We start from the raw sequence: 16102 nt of genomic DNA on the forward strand, positions 1-16102 counted from the left end.
TTGCAACTGCAAGTGATTTAGTGCATGTTTATCGTTGAAATGCATACAAGCGAAGGTGCAGCGTGAACGCCCCTCCGACGGAAGAAAAGCGCGAAAGGAATACTCGTCGACAAAGAGTTTGCCCTTAAAAGTCAGGTAAACAGACATAAATTTTGAACCATGCAAAACAATGATGAATAATCATGAATCATTAGCACCGCAATAACAACGCTTATTATCAACTCACAACTTTGACTCTTCTGAACGTTCACTATCATGTCGATCCCTTTAGAATTAACATTACGAAGATCTGTCCTTTAGTCATTAGTAGATCATTTAGGAATGATCTGCTCATTTCCATTCGACAAAAATCTTCGAGAAATTTATTCAAATGTATTATTTTTCTCAACATCTATTTTAAAGTAATTATTTTGCTCAGCTGCTTTGTCATAGTAACTGTTATAATTAAAGTGTATATAATTCTTTTTTCTTTTTTTTTCAATTGTACATAATGGTAAGCTATATTCAGGAAAAAGTAGAAATTTTTCAATTTTTTGCCCTTCTCTCTCTCTCCCCTCAATTGTAACTTAATATTTACGGGTAATTGCAGTAGTCTGAGTAATATTATAAAAAAATAAAATAAAATCAAACCAAAACAACCAACGCGGCGCTTGTTAATCGTCCCCCTTAGTCAAACAAAATGACATCTACAGCAGCTGGACCTCTAGCATATGACCATGAATATTCAGTCATAAAAGAATATATTTCGTAAACTGAGATGAGTTAAAACTAGCCTGAAAACTTGTTGAATGCGCTTCAAGAGAAATTGTTGTTTTCTAAGTTTTGTTATGAAACTAGGGAAGATAAAAACCACCTTCGTCCTTGCATTACTTCTTGTCTCACTTCTTCTAATTCTGGTGAACGTTTGCCTGTTTAATCGAAAATGTTTTTCGGGGAAGACGGCATTCAAGAGGTCCATCATTGCCTCGTTAGAGCGACTTTCATTTCAAGAGCCGTTGGATTTTCTAGACTACATGGACAACGTTACTGATTTACCAAGAGGGTTGAACCAGCATATTTGGGAGAAAAATTGCGCACAGACCATTGAAACGCTTTGCAATTTCCCAGTTTTTCCGAATGCCCCAGATCAGCGACAAGTAATATCTAAAACAGAAATTACAGCGCCAAAAGATGCAGGCACTGATGGCCATCGATTGTTTGGTTTCGTGTTTCCGAATTCAACTGGTGAATATCAGTTTGCTGTGGCATCGAACGGATTTGCTGAAATTTGGCTTAGCTTGAGCAAGAATTGGAGAGCGGCAAAACGGATCGCCTTTATCAGGCCTTTCGATGTACAATCAATCTCAAAATGGGATTTCGATGCTTCCGTGACACAGATTTCCTCTGGAATACACTTGAAAGCCAATGTGAAATATTACATAGAGATAATGTACACGGTGGGTACTCATGAAAAACCTGAAAACTTTCTTCAGGTTGCTTGGAAACGACCCCAAGAATCTAACTTTAAAATTGTCGACAGTGAATCCTTATTAATGTTTACAAATGACAGCGATAAAGGAGGGTACAAGAGGTTTGACGATGAATTGCCACATGCGCTGCCATGTGCAGCAAAACATCAAAAAAGCTACGAGAACAAACACATGAGACCGGAGACGATACCTTACTTAGAGCATACAGCAGTAAACAAGGCGTTAGAATTCTGTGAATACAGACCCAGTTATCTTCTCGACCGTGCGAATTTGAAAGGCTTCGGGCAATATCACGGAGTGTATCGCCATGCCCATAAGACGTACAGCTTTCCGCTTCCGATTGTGGACGGTATTGTACGAAATAAGGGAGCCACACATTTTTCTTCTGACTATCCTTTAGACGAGGAAGAAGCTTGGTCAGTCGTTAAAAGACATATGGATGCCATTGAGAAAAGCTATTTTGGGTAAGTGTTGAAATTCTGCGTTATTTAAACACTACCATAAACCCTTACTCATCATTTTCATTTGAAAAGACACACCAGCAATAACACTGAACCGGGCTTAAGAGGAACTTGAAGCTAATTTAACAGGAGCAAGATAAGTGAAAAATTCCTAAAGGAAGCGCGAATCCGACAAGAAATTATTATTAATATGAATGTTTGGTTTTATCAACGCAGTCTACAAGGTAATTTTGTCTAACTATTTTAATTTTACCCCCTTCCCATTTAAGAGCCCAATCCTTTTCTTTTTCCTTTCTCTGTTGAAGCAAAACTGCATCGAAGAAATGATTTCGAGACACATTCCAGATGATTAAAATTCGATCAATACAAGGACACTGAAATGTTGTCTTACAAGAAAAAGATTTTGTTTTAGTAGGTCCAGCGCACTTGGTCCAGTGTACCGCGATGTCGCACGTGAAAATGACGGGGTTCTGTGCTTTATAGAGGGAGCAGTATAGTTTGTTCTTGACACAATAATTGCATATTGGGGATCTGATATAGAAAGGATATATGGTACTTTTGTACTCGGAAAGTTTTGAAACCAGGGAACATTGTTTTTAAAGATAGCATATGAAATGAAAAATGCCAAGCGAGGATTATTCGGCTTGATTGATGCCTCAGTGACAGGTCATTATCTAGGTTGACGGATGATTCAAGTAAGTGGATGCAAACAGGCATTCTCAAACCGTGATGCCGGCAACACCCCTGGAAACAAAACTGTCCTTTGTTTTAAGCTTCTTGTGATTACCATTGATAAATAGCTACTCTTTTAAATAGCAGATAACAAGATCACACAGAATAGCTTTAAGAAACACCTTAAACAAGTCGAGGAAAGTCGTGATTGGCGTTCAGCTAGAAGTGTTTACTGACCGTGAGAAAACAAAAATTGAAATTCTCAAACTTTTACTTTCCCGAAATTCGCTGTAACTAGAAGGTCTTGAGGAATGTAATGTGTAGTCTAGTGGGGTTAACCAACATTGTTTGTGTACTATTTTCCTGAGACATGAGCCTGCTAGGGTTGATAACAATTCCGTTTACTGCTTAGGAGTGATGTGACAAGGTTGGGAGCTTGAAATCGTATTTTAAGTCTGACATTTCCAAGAGCCGACAAAACAAAACATAAGTACGAATAAAATAATAATGGCAATTGATCACGGCTGAAAATTAAAAATATATATATATAAAATTGATGGAGAGGGAGACAAATCGTTTCTTTGCAGGAAATACAAACTCAAGTCTATTAAGCGTGTCGAGAAGAAAGAAGATCCTCAGAAAGGAGTAAGATACCTTCTTGAACTTATTGTTAAAGATCGCACTGATGACAAGAGATACATCTTAGCGGAATATGTATTTCAACCAAATGGAAAGAACGTTCCACTGTGTTATCCCAAAGGCCTGCAGTGGAACAGGACGGCAGATGTCTACCTCATCCTTACGGCCAAGAACCTGGGTCGATGGGTTAACCATTTTATCAAAAACGTGGAAAGGATCGTCGAGGAAACGCAAGATGAGCATGTGCACGCGGTTATCTACGATTTTGACAGCCCAGATATCGATTTAAAGCAGGCATTGCAAAGAAGCAGCCTAAAAAACTATCATTATATCACAAAGCCTGGGAAGTATTCTCGTACAGTTTCGTTCAGTGAAGCCATAGAATCGATAGAGAATCCTAACGCCATTGTTGTAACAATAGATATGCATCTCGACATTGGAAGTCAGTTTGTTAATGATGTACGCAAGGTAAGTCAATGAAAAGAGGGGTACTTGTCAGCCAAAAATGTTTATCAGATATTGATACCCTGTTCTCTCTGATAATTTCTCATAATCTGTATAATGGCATGATTAACCCCTGCCATCTACAGTTATGATTAACCCTATCTACTTATTTACTGTCCACCCCTATGAAACTAGAGCAGCCACGTCTGGCAAATTCCATATACATTACTCAAGGTTTGAACAACAGAATCAATCGTTTTCAAGGATTGGATCTAAAAACTGGAATGGAATCCCAAGGTACATTCAAGTGAACCAAAAAATCTCCTTTAAAAATTTACCTTCAAAATGTGCTACTACAGTTTATGGAATATGAGGAGCTTATGTTGATGTCTATACTTAAATAAATAAATAAACGCCTCCTCTCCTAATCATTGGAATCCCATAACTTATTATATCACCTCTCTACCCCTTAAAAAATTATAATCATATTTTTGTTGTCATTGAAATCATTGTCTCATTTAATTACCTTCTATTACCGTTTTTTTTTTTTGTAATTTATGTTGGTTAATATTAATTTATTTACACGTTTTCTTTCATTCTGAAACTATTGTAAAAACATTTTATTCCTATTTATATTAATTTGCTCTGTAATTAGGTAAATAATTGTGGACTATCCGCCTGGATTAGCAAATGCTATTTGCAGGTCCAGTGTTATTGCAAACTGTATTTAAGTTTTTTCTGATCGAGCGGACATTGAACCCGTTTTTAGCATCTTTAATTTCCCCAGATCTCGCGATTTGTGGGCAAATTTATGTAGTGACAATTTGGTAGGAAAGGTCAATCTTCACGAAATTTAATGCTACCTTTAATTTGTTCATGGAATAATTTAACTTTTTGATATGTCACGTTCATTTTTAGATCATTTTACTGTTCTTATGATGGTTGTTTTGGTCAATGTTTGTGGCTCTCCCAGTTTGGAAGAATCTAGAAGTGTCCAAGATGGCCAATCCAATATGTCCCCCCATGTAAAGATCATGGTGGTGTAATTTGCGTCATATGATTTCATCGGCCTAACGACGACGTAAACGAAACGCCAAATAGCTGATGCTCTATGTAACCTCCAAGTTTCTTTCTCATAGCTATTATAATTGAAGAGCAATGGAAAAGGGGTTACCTCTCAGATTTGCAAACGGCGGCCATCTTGGATGTCTGGATTTCACCCAAAATTTCACAAAACCACCATAACTGACCAAAACGTAATCAAATGCAATAGACGAACACTAAATTGATCAAAAAGAAAATGGAAGATACTGTAAAAAAAAGTTATATTTTGTCCATAGGAATATTCCAATAATTCTGAAAAAGTACGTAAATTATGATCATCTGGGTGAGTGTAGTCCTGAGAAGGACTGTTTGTGATGACTTTGACTGACGTTTCGACAACCTGAGCGGAAGTCATCTTCAGAGTCAAGTGAATTGTGGAACGTCAGTAGGTGGTATATACGTCTCTGGTTGTTAAGCTGATTGGTCAACGAAGTCCAGATATTATTGGTCGTTTGTCAGTAAGCCGTGATGTTATTGGCTGTGAAGACTGTAAAAAGTGATTGGTGCGTTTCGATCCGTCTTTTGTTAGTCAAAAAGTCCGTAGGTTGCGGTGTTGTTCTTCCGTTTTGTTAGCTCGTTTGTCGGCAATAGCCAGTACAGTGTCAAGTAAGTTTGTCGGTATGAGTTGTTTAAGTTTGTCAAGTCGTTGTTGTAATTTGTTGTTGTAAAAGTTCAGTCTTCTGTGACAGTCGTTAATCCGCGCTCGGATCAATCGTCTACAGGTGGCTTTGACGATCTGAATGGCCTCTTTGGTGTTCAACGGAGACTTAAGTCTAAGTCCGGCCCGAACAAGGCCAAGATCTTTGCAGCGGTGGTTAAACCAGAGTTGTTGTCGTATACGTCTGACGTTGCTAGCATAACGGATGTAGTTGTTAGCAAGTCGTTCGCTCTGTCGTCCAAAGGAACGTAAAATTGTAAATGGTTTGAACTCAGGAGTCATGTCATAAGTACGTAAATTATGATCATCCGGGTGAGTGTAGTCCTGAGAGGGACTGTTTTTGGTGACTTTGACTGACGTTTCGACAACCTGAGCGGAAGTCATCTTCAGAGTCAAGTGAATTGTGGAACGTCAGTAGGTGGTATATACGTCTCTGGTTGTTAAGCTGATTGGTCAACGAAGTCCAGATGTTATTGGTTGTTTGTCAGTAAGCCGTCACCTACTGACGTTTCACAATTCACTTGACTCTGAAGATGACTTCCGCTCAGGTTGACGAAACGTCAGTCAAAGTCACCACAAACAGTCCTTCTCAGGACTACACTCACCCGGATGATCATAATTTACGTACTTATGACATGACTCCTGGGTTCAAACCATTTACATATCTGAAAAATTTGGTTTTCACCTGGTTCTCATATTAGTTACATGAAATTCAGTGAATACTGAGCTCTTAAGGACGGTAACTACTTTTGTTACTGCGCATACGTTCTGCGCATCTCAAGATACTCGGGTTTTCTATGGGTGGTGCCTTCTAATACAGGGTATTTTTGCGCGGTTTAAAACTATGCGGAGAAAGCAGAACTTAGCAAGTGCTCTTTATATCCCAAAAGAAATTTTGGGGTAACCATGCATTTTTCAGAGATAAGAAAGCTTCAATTTGGAAAAAAACGCCATACATTGCTTTCTTTTTTACTGTTTTTTTTTTAGAATAATTGTTGATTGATTTTCTCTGAACAGTGCGTGGTTACCCTCAATTTTCTATTTTGATTTCAATAGCCCTTGCTGAGATTTGCTTTCTCCACATAGTCATAAACCGCACAGAAATAGCGTTTTTTTTTTGTCGAGGGATTCGGCGAGGACACTAACAACATTGTGTTGAGAGGATTAAACAGTTATATTCAAGAGAGGATGATCCTCTCTTGTTATATACTATAGAGTTTCTCAAATGTTGACATGTTGCAATTTTTCCACTTTCAATCTCGTTCCAGCATTGTTCAAAAGGAAAGACGGTGTACGGCCCTCAAATCGTTTTTCTCCATTGTGGCGGGAGCAGCGCTGTACCCTTAGGTACGTGGTATCACATGAGCTATGGAACAATAGCAATGTACAAGCAGGACTGGCAAAACGTGGGAGGATTTTCAAAGGAGTTTATGGGCAAGACCCGCTGGGGTGGCGAGGACTGGGATTTAATCGACAGCGCTGTCAAAGGCGGATTGGAAATAGAGCGAAAACGGTCTCCTTGGATTTATCATTATAAACACGATAAAACAGGAATGTGGTGACACTTGAATCAATTGGAAAGACTAAACTGTTTGAAAAGCCTTCCAACGTTTAACGCCAACAAAGAACAATTGTAGTCCTTAAAAAAATATGGTCAACGCTATTTAAGCTATTGCCAGTAGATAAGAAAGGATACTAAATATACTATTATATTACTATGTCTTCTATTTTTTTTCTTTTTAGCTTTAATTTCTTTTTGCCCATTTCCATTTACTTGTATTTATCTGTATCAGACATTTCAACTTACGGCCTGTTGTTTTGTTGATTGTTATTTGTGACATTACCCCAAATATACTAAGGTGTGATTGAGTACTTTTTTTGCCCTTTCTTACTCGGCGTGCTCGCTATGATATAAGAACGAGGATTGCTAGAAGACTTACAATTCGCGAAGATGTTCGATTTTGCATGTTTAACAACTCGAATCCCTTCATTACTTGTGTGCGCCGCAATTGTAGCTCCCTGAGCTCTAATCCACACTATATCATACCAATCAGATTAAAGAAAGTCCATTTAATTTGGAAATTAACTAGGCGTGCATCGGAAACCAATTAAAAAAACCCCGCTCCGATCCAGTATAAACCCGATATAAATAATGTATTAGTTATGACATTTTATCCCAGAGATCGGAGACAACTTTGCTTCCCTATCAATTGCTTCATTCCAAAGTTTGCTAGCAAAAAGATAGCAGACCAAAAGGCCTTAAAAACCTTAAGACGAAAAAGGAGCGAAATTGAAAGAGAGAAAGAGTTAAGACATGATTTGTGGTTGAAGGGGGGGGGGGGGGGGGAGGGGGGGAGGGGTCTCCCAAAGGCAGTCATCTGCGGAAATATCGGTGGTTGTCCAGTTGCCCCAGCTTTCTTCAGCATATTGTTCTTGAATTTTCTATCGTAAAAATCTCTATAAATGACATGTGGGAACTGAGAAATGAGCAATGAGATTATTGAGGCACATGCGCATGAAAATCCTCCTGTGACCTGGTCTTGTTCTGTCAAGAAATCCCATGAAAGTTCGCTTAATGATCCTGGTCCAGAAGAATAAAACGGGCGGCCAAGTAAACTTCGAGCGGCTTTATTCTTTAAGGCTTGCAGATGTTGAATCAATGTTAAATTTCCTCTGTCTTCCCAGATTATATCCCCACAGTCAAGAAGTAATGGCACAATGAAACTGCTAAAAAAAGAATTCTGGAATTAACAGCTAGTAAAGATACTATACGTTCAGGAAACCCAGTTTCTTGCTTACCTTAGCTTGTTCAAATATGATCTCAGAGGCAAGTAAGATGCCTATTTACAACAATTCTTAAGTGAGATTAAGATTGGACTTTATTGCGATTGGGTATATCAGTATAGCCGAGTTTGCTTAGTGAGACGTTGGGTACTACCAATTAATGAAATTTTCTTTTTCCATTGAAGTTCACATTTCGATATCGCAGACTCCGAAAACTGGTGTTAGCTTTTAGTATTAGTAACACTAGAAAGTTTTGTGTTAGTCTAAGCAAAGAATAAGGAGAAAGTAGTTGGTACAAGCCTTCAAGAGCTCCATTTCAAAACAAAGCCCCAAGCGCAAGTCAGGGCGTGGTCAGTTTTGAAATTAACCTTTCAGGGCAAACTCTTTTTCGCTTAACAAACACATCACCGCATGCCAAGTTACTGTAGGGTGTTGCAGTGTGATAAGAAGGTTTGTCACGTAACTTGTCGACGCCCAAACCCCGACTCTAACCAGAAAAAGAACTGACCCAAGAGGCAAAGCAATGACACTAATTCTACAATCCCAAAAATAACCCTGGGCTGGAGTCAAGGTTAGCAATTTGTGTTTCTTAAAGGTGTCAAATTTCCAGATCACGTGATTTGAATTGTTCCCATAAGATTAATTAAACTTTTTAACGTTCAAAGTTAGTTGGTTAAACTTCTACCACTTATACAAACACGTTCAAAGTCTGAGTTAACCCCAGTTTCAACTTCAAGAATAGATCCCGAGGATACATCCCAAAATTATTCACTTTTATCAGACGTGAGACTCTTCAAAGTTTGTGAAGTGGGGAATTTCTTGCCATTCCGTTTCAAATGTGTCCACCATTGAAACAATGAATAGGGGGCGAATAATCCCAAGTGACATGCGTGCAAGAAAACACTAGTGCTAGTCCATCAACAGCTTTTGGGCACCTCAATATGTTATTGTTATTCAGCAGCGGTTTCTCACGAGACACGAGCATTCTGTTCCGTTTGGATGTAGAAACGATAATGACTACATCAAAGGATGACGAAAAAACTCCTGAATTAAAAAAGACACCTTTCTCAAGATTTTGAAGTCGTAAAAAACAATTGAACATAAATTTTAAGGTTTCGTTCAGTCAAGGTATTACGACAGCAAAATTGCCCTTACAGTAGGTTTGTCAGTTTAATTCCCTTCATTATTCCGCCCGTTATAGCGAACATTTGCACTGTTGTCATGGTGAACTACCCCGAACGATCTCAAGATGAGTTGTCGATTATGGATATATTCATAAAGAATCGATTTCGAAAATAATGCGTGAACTAGCTTGAGACATGTATTTAATTCGCTCATAGAGAATTCGAAATTGCTGTCTTTTAATTTTTGGTATGAAAATGCGAGGGGTAAAGAGCGCGGTCTCTGTTGGGTCACTTCTTGTCTGCGTTTATATAATCGTTATGAACTTTTGCTTGTTCAATCCAAAATGTTTTCCAGAGCAGACAGCATTCAAGACATCCATCACTTCCTCGTTAAAGCGACTTTCATTTCAAGACCCGTTGGATTTTCTTGACTACTACAAGGAGAACATTATTGATTTGCCAGGAGGATTAAACCAGCATATATGGGAGAAAAACTGCGTCAGAACAATTGAAACGCTTTGCAATTTCCCAGTTTTTCCGAATGCTCCAGATCAGCGACAAGTAATATCTCGAACAGAAATTACAGCGCCTAACGATGCAGGCACTGATGGCCACCGATTGTTTGGTTTCGTGCTTCCAAATTCAACTGGCGAATATCAATTTGCAGTGGCATCGAACGGATTTGCTGAAATTTGGCTTAGCTTGAGCAAGAATTGGAGAGCGGCAAAACAAATCGCCACTATAAGGCCCTTAGACGTAAAATCCCCCGCGAAATGGAATTTTAGTACATTTAAAACACAGATTTCATCTGGAATTTATTTGAATGCCAATGTGAAATATTACATCGAGATATTGTACACCTTGGGTACTCGAGACAAATCTGAAAAGTTTCTTCAGGTAGCTTGGAGAGTACCTCAGGAGTCTATCTTTAAAATTATCGACAGTGAGTCTTTATTACTGTTTAAAAACGACAGCGAGAAAGGAAGATACAAGATGTTTGACGATGAATTGCCACATGCGCTTTCATGTGCAACAAAACATGAAAACGCCTATGAGAACAAACACATGAGCTCGAGACCAGAGACAATATCTTACTTAGAGCACACAGCAGTAAACAAGGCGTTACCATTCTGTGAATACAGACCCAGTTATCTTCTCGACCCTTCAAATGTGAAAGGCTTTAGGCGGTATCACGGAGTTCACCGCCATGCCCATGAGACGTACAGCTTTCCGCTTCCGACTGTGGCTGGCGTATTATATGAGTCAGCCGGCAGGGATTATTCTTACAACTATCCCTTGGACGAGGAAGAAGCTCGGTCAGTTGTTACCAGATATATGGATGCCCTTGAGAAGAGCTACTCTGGGTAAGTTTGGACAATTAATTCAAAAGCACAAAACACAACTTTAATTCTGGCTCTAATTCGATGAATAGATACTTTATAGTCTGTGAACATAGCCCGCATAATCTTTTAGTTTTCGTTTCATTTGAAGGGATACACTGGCGATAGCACAGAAAGACCATGAAATCCTATGGGGCTTACACAGGAACAAAATTTAAAGCAGATTTCGAAAGAAACTATGAATCCAATAATGGAAAAAATAGATATACGCTCCACGTAGAATATTGAGTTATGGCCTTAGGGGGTAATCGCAACTTTAGATGCTGGAAATCGTACTGGAAGGACTGAGAATACTGAAATTTTGCAATGTAGTTTCACCCTTATTTGGAGAAATTATAATCGAAAAATGATGACGTTACTTGAGTAGAAGTTACGAGAACTCATCTTGCTTTTTCCTTATACCGTGTAATGATCAGGAAGCCAGCGCTTTATGAAGATTAGAAAGTCCGACCAATTTTAGTCTTGAAAATTCCTTGGAGTGACAATCTCTCTGCCTTTATATTAACATCGAGGGAGCCAAAGAGAATATTTAACTGAAAACTGCTTCAAATGTCCAAAATTAGTCCTGTTAACTAGAAACTGCCGCGAAAACAAGTCTGTGAAAAATTAAATCCATCTATTTATAAACTGAATTTCAATTAAATTACCACAGGGAAAATTACAACGTAACAAAGAGATTTTACGCCCCCGTAGGAAATACATTTCTAATGAATTATTTAAAAGACTTGATTGATAATGATATTGTACTTACCACAAAGGATATTGCACCCATTACAAAGCACGACGATGTGTTATTACAAATTACGACGACGTGATTTTACAATATACGACAGGTACCAGTTATTACAAAATACGAGAATAACGTTATTGTAATTTGTGGCTGTTGTTACAATTCTCGACTATCCGGGCCTAATACAATTCACGACAGGAATTAATATTCACAACAGTGCAACGTGTTGTTACTATACAATTTACGATAGCTCGGCCCATGACAAGTTGTGACAACTTGATATTAGAATTTACGACAGGCAAGTTCAGTTACAAAATGCTACAGACGTTATTATAAGTTGCGACCATACAACTTATTGTCTTTTATGTCGACGTTGCTCTAACCTTCAAAGTTATCTCTGGTTACAATGTCCGGAAAGATTTTCGCAGAGCCTCAACCTTGTTTCCAAGGCTTTTTGCTTGTAAACTGTGAGGGGCTGCAAAAGAGCCAATCATCGGCTGGTCACGTGCTCACTATAAGTAATTCCGATAGTCGGAGACTTATGCAACCCGTGATTCTATATTCCTGTTGGAAGCTTCCGCAAAATACACTATCGTGTTCAATTTTTGAGCAGGCTAGTGATTCTAGTACACAAATCGAAAAATGTTAATAATCTTGCGTATGGAGCAGTCAACTCCAAAACAGATACATACTCGTAGTTCAGTGTTCCAGTGCTTTGTGGTGGTGCGTCCGAAAGTTATCACATGCTAGAAGATGATTGCACGAGTGATTGCCTTCCAAGGCGAGTTACCCTACTAGCAGAGCGTTTCTCTCTGGTAAGTTTTTTTTTTTAGCCATATGAAGACGCTCGCCTCTCTGGTATTTAGTAGTTGGCTTGTTCAGCGTCCCAAGAAAAACCTCTGCCCCGAGCCGCTTATATTTCCCGTTGAGCATGCGCGAGATCTTTCATCCCGTTACTACAGAGATTATAATATTTTACCACTTGGTCGGCCGCTGGGATTGAATCCCAAAGTAGACAAAAAACAGGCACACGCTTTCTGAGGGTTCGCCACCGTAGTTGATCCTAATTTGGGTTTGTTTGCATTATTATTATTATTATTATTATTATTATTATTATTATTATTATTATTATTATTATTATTATTATTATTATTATTATTATTATTATTATTATAATTTTTGTTATTTAAAAATTGTAAACCTTTATTTATTCACCTAAAAAAGTAGCATACAATAAACAATTACAAAAATTAAAATGTAACAAACTTACAAAAAAAAATTATAACTGGTGACTGATAACTAAATGAAAAGAAACTATTACACATGATCTACGAATATCAACAACTATAGATGCACACAAGAATAATAAAAAAAAAAAAAAACAGCAACAAACCAAACAAATCCTGTTACTATTAAGTCTAAGATAGTCTATTAAGATAGCCCTATGGCTAAAGAATAAATGATTTCTTGCAAAGCACATTGTACTGCGACACCGAAATAAACCAGATACAAAATAAAGAAGTTACAAGACTCGCACAATCAGGCGCCACGTCTCTGCCGAGAGAAAGATACAACCGGAAAAAAAAGGCAATGAAACTGAAACTGGAGTCCCATATGTGAAATTGTATCTTTGTACTTGTTTATCGGCTTCCTTGAAAGAGCCAGTTCACCATCGATATACCACTTGTCGTAGACCAATCCACGTTTCCTATCAGCTCTTAGATGTGGTAAGAGCGATTTTCTTTGTCAACAATTTCCTTTGGGAAGTCTGGTGACACTCCAAAATTTGCTCCATCGAGGATTGGAGCTTTGGACAAAACATAGTCCTTTTCTTTGAAGAAACTAACTTTGGCGATAATTGGTCGAGGTTTGCCATCCGAACGTGATTTCCTATTCTGTGAGCTCTCTCGATAGAAATTTTCTTCGCGTCCTCAACTCTAAGCTCTCCGCTACTTCAGGGATGCTAAAGAAATTTAAATTGTTTCTTCGGCTATGACTTTCTTTAGGACGTCAATTTCCTGGAACTTAGATAGAGCCAGGTCCAGCTTCTGGTTTATCGCTTCTATGGTGGCGGCCATGTTGTGATTGCAACTAAGATTGTCTTCATCCGTCTGCGAACCGGTCTCTTTCGCGCTTGGCCCTCTTTCGTTTCCTCTTTCCCTTCCTCTCTTTCTACATCGTTTTTCTCCATTAGAATCGGCCTGGATAAAACAAGTCTTGAGTTCTAAATTAGATTTTCATCTACGGAGAGTAGCTAAACACATCCGTTCACGGCCAGCACCAGTCCCCATTTCCTTAGTTACGACGTTTCATGGCTGAAAATACGCAGAAAACAGGAAAGAGCTTTGAATTCGTAGATTTAAAATTTATAGAGCTAAGGCTTTGCTAACGTTTTCTTTGTATTTCAGAAGAAATTCACAGTAAAACGTGTATTTTTTTTTTGTGAAGTAGACTCCCAAAAGTGCTCAAACATTTCCTAGAAAGTCTGCGCCTCCGGTGACGATTCCCTCTTTTTCACCATAATCCGTCTCCTGAGCGTGTTTTTTTCAAATTCTCTCTGAACTCTCGAATTTCCTCTGTTTAAGCTGTCGAGTATTCCTGATAAATTTCGAACTCTTTCGATTGAACTTTGGTGATCGAATATATCAATCCAAGAGGTCATAATATTTGGCAACAGAGGTTCGATCGACTCGATTTCGAGCCGGCGAAACTATAGGTGAACAAATCCGCCGCGGGAAGATTTCTAGCGATTTCATTTACAAAATCCCTACTTAATCCAAGCTTATTTAAAGCTTTTTCCAGCACCATTTTGATCCATGCTCCCGCATATATTGTAATTTCTCTTTCTCTTTCAAACGAGAGTGTCCACTACCGACTTCTTCCAAATATTTACGTGTGAAAGTCTGACAGTTTGCCTCCTGCCTTCAGAACGAAACTTCATGCAGGCTCACTTTTGCACACTGAGCAAATCAGTCAAAAATGGATGCGGATGAGTTGACAAACTCGTTAAAACTGGTTACTGGTTTTTAAATCTGTTTATCAAAGAATTTAGAGTTATCTTAAGCGCATGTTCAACTGGAAATATAAGCGGCTCGGGGCAGTGGTTTCTCTCGAGGACGCCAAACAAGCCATCTACGCGAAATACCAGAGACGAAAACGGCTTCGTATATGATAAAAAAAAACTTGCTAGAAGGGAACGCTATGCTAGTTACTCTGCTAGCAGGGTAAACGTGAGTGATTCCGTAACCTCGTCCCCAGGGCCTTAGCGTTATTCAAAATGGCGGTACGGACTAGCCCCGGCACAAACTGCGAAATACTCCACGAATCAGTGAGTATTTCCTTTTGAGTGTCGATGTTTCCTGTGACGAAGTCACTCGCGGGATTTATATCAAGTACGATAACGTCATTATATGGGCAGTTAGATTCCAGTTTTCGCAAGTCGATAGTTAGAACCAACTAAACAGACTTTCAATCCTTCAAGACAAGGTTTAGGATGAAAATCGTATTTTACACAAATCAAATTTCCAAGAATTATAAGATGGAATAAAGAAATGATAGCAAGTGAATCACGGCTAAAAAAATAAAATAAATGAATGAAAAAAAAAGTAAATTATGTACCCCTTTAAAATGGCAAATATATCAAGTACGGTAACGTCATTATGTGGGCAATTAGACCCCAGTTTTGGCAAGTCGGATATTTAGAACCAACTAAACCGATTTTCAATCCTTCTAGACAAGGTTTAGGCTTGAAATCGTTATTTTACACGATTCAAATTTCCAAGAATTATAAGATTGAATAAAGGAATGATGGCAAGTGCATCGCAGCTGAACATTAAAATAAATGAAAGGAAAAAAAGAACAAAATAAAATTTTGTACGCCTTTAAAATGGCAAAGCGAACCATTGAACAAAAACAAATAATTTCTTCGCAGGAAATACAAGCTTCAGTCCGCCAGGCGAGTCGAGAAGAAGGAAGATCCTGAAAAAGGAGTAAGATACCTTCTTGAACTTATTATTAAAGATCGCACTGATAACAAGAGATTCATCTGGTCGGAATATGTATTTCAACCAAGTGGGAAGAACGTTCCACTGTGTTATCCCAAAGGCCTGCAGTGGAACAGGACAGCGGATGTATATCTGATCCTAACGGCCAAGAATCTGGGTCGATGGGTTCACCATTTTATCAAAAACATGGAAAAGATCGCTGAGGAAACGCAAGATGAGCATGTGCACGCGGTTATCTACGATTTTGACAGCCCAGATATCGATTTAAAGCAGGCATTGCAAAGAAGCAGCCTCAAAAATTACCATTATATCACAAAGCCTGGGAAGTATTCTCGTACAGTTTCGTTCAGTGAAGCCATAGAATCGATAAAGAATCCTAACGCCATTGTCGTAACCATAGACATGCATCTCGACATTGGAAGTCAGTTTATTAACGATGTACGCAAGGTAAGGATGAGCACAACCCTTTTCCATGAAAAAGGGGCACTTTTCACCCCAAATCTGATGGACGGTCTTCTGTCCCATAATTTCACCAATTAGATAATTAAAGTTATTCGAGCGTGGGGAATGGTAGTGGATTCTATCCGCAAACGGCGCCAAACTTGACAAATAT

The 16102-nt window shown here is 38.6% G+C and overlaps 1 protein-coding gene and 1 pseudogene across 2 annotated transcripts in view; both read left to right on the forward strand.

The window, feature by feature from the left end:
• The first annotated feature begins 710 nt into the window (after positions 1-710).
• Positions 711-7556, forward strand: LOC146479769 (uncharacterized). The gene is made up of 3 exons (XM_085110247.1): positions 711-1933; positions 3190-3709; positions 6716-7556. Exons 1-3 carry the CDS (start codon positions 789-791, stop codon positions 7007-7009), a joined length of 1959 nt encoding a protein of 652 aa, XP_084966373.1. The 5' UTR covers positions 711-788; the 3' UTR covers positions 7010-7556.
• Positions 7557-9544: 1988 nt separating this feature from the next.
• LOC146479770 (uncharacterized) overlaps positions 9545-16102 on the forward strand; it is an 8779-nt pseudogene continuing 2221 nt past the window's right edge. Inside the window, exons 1-2 of the transcript XR_014864827.1 lie at positions 9545-10719; positions 15417-15936. The product of XR_014864827.1 is annotated as an uncharacterized LOC146479770 (transcript). The remainder of the gene's footprint in view (positions 10720-15416; positions 15937-16102) is intronic.

Source organism: Pavona decussata, unplaced genomic scaffold (assembly GCF_977016875.1).
Source record: "Pavona decussata unplaced genomic scaffold, jaPavDecu1.1 SCAFFOLD_58, whole genome shotgun sequence".
Classification (NCBI taxonomy): domain Eukaryota; kingdom Metazoa; phylum Cnidaria; class Anthozoa; order Scleractinia; family Agariciidae; genus Pavona; species Pavona decussata.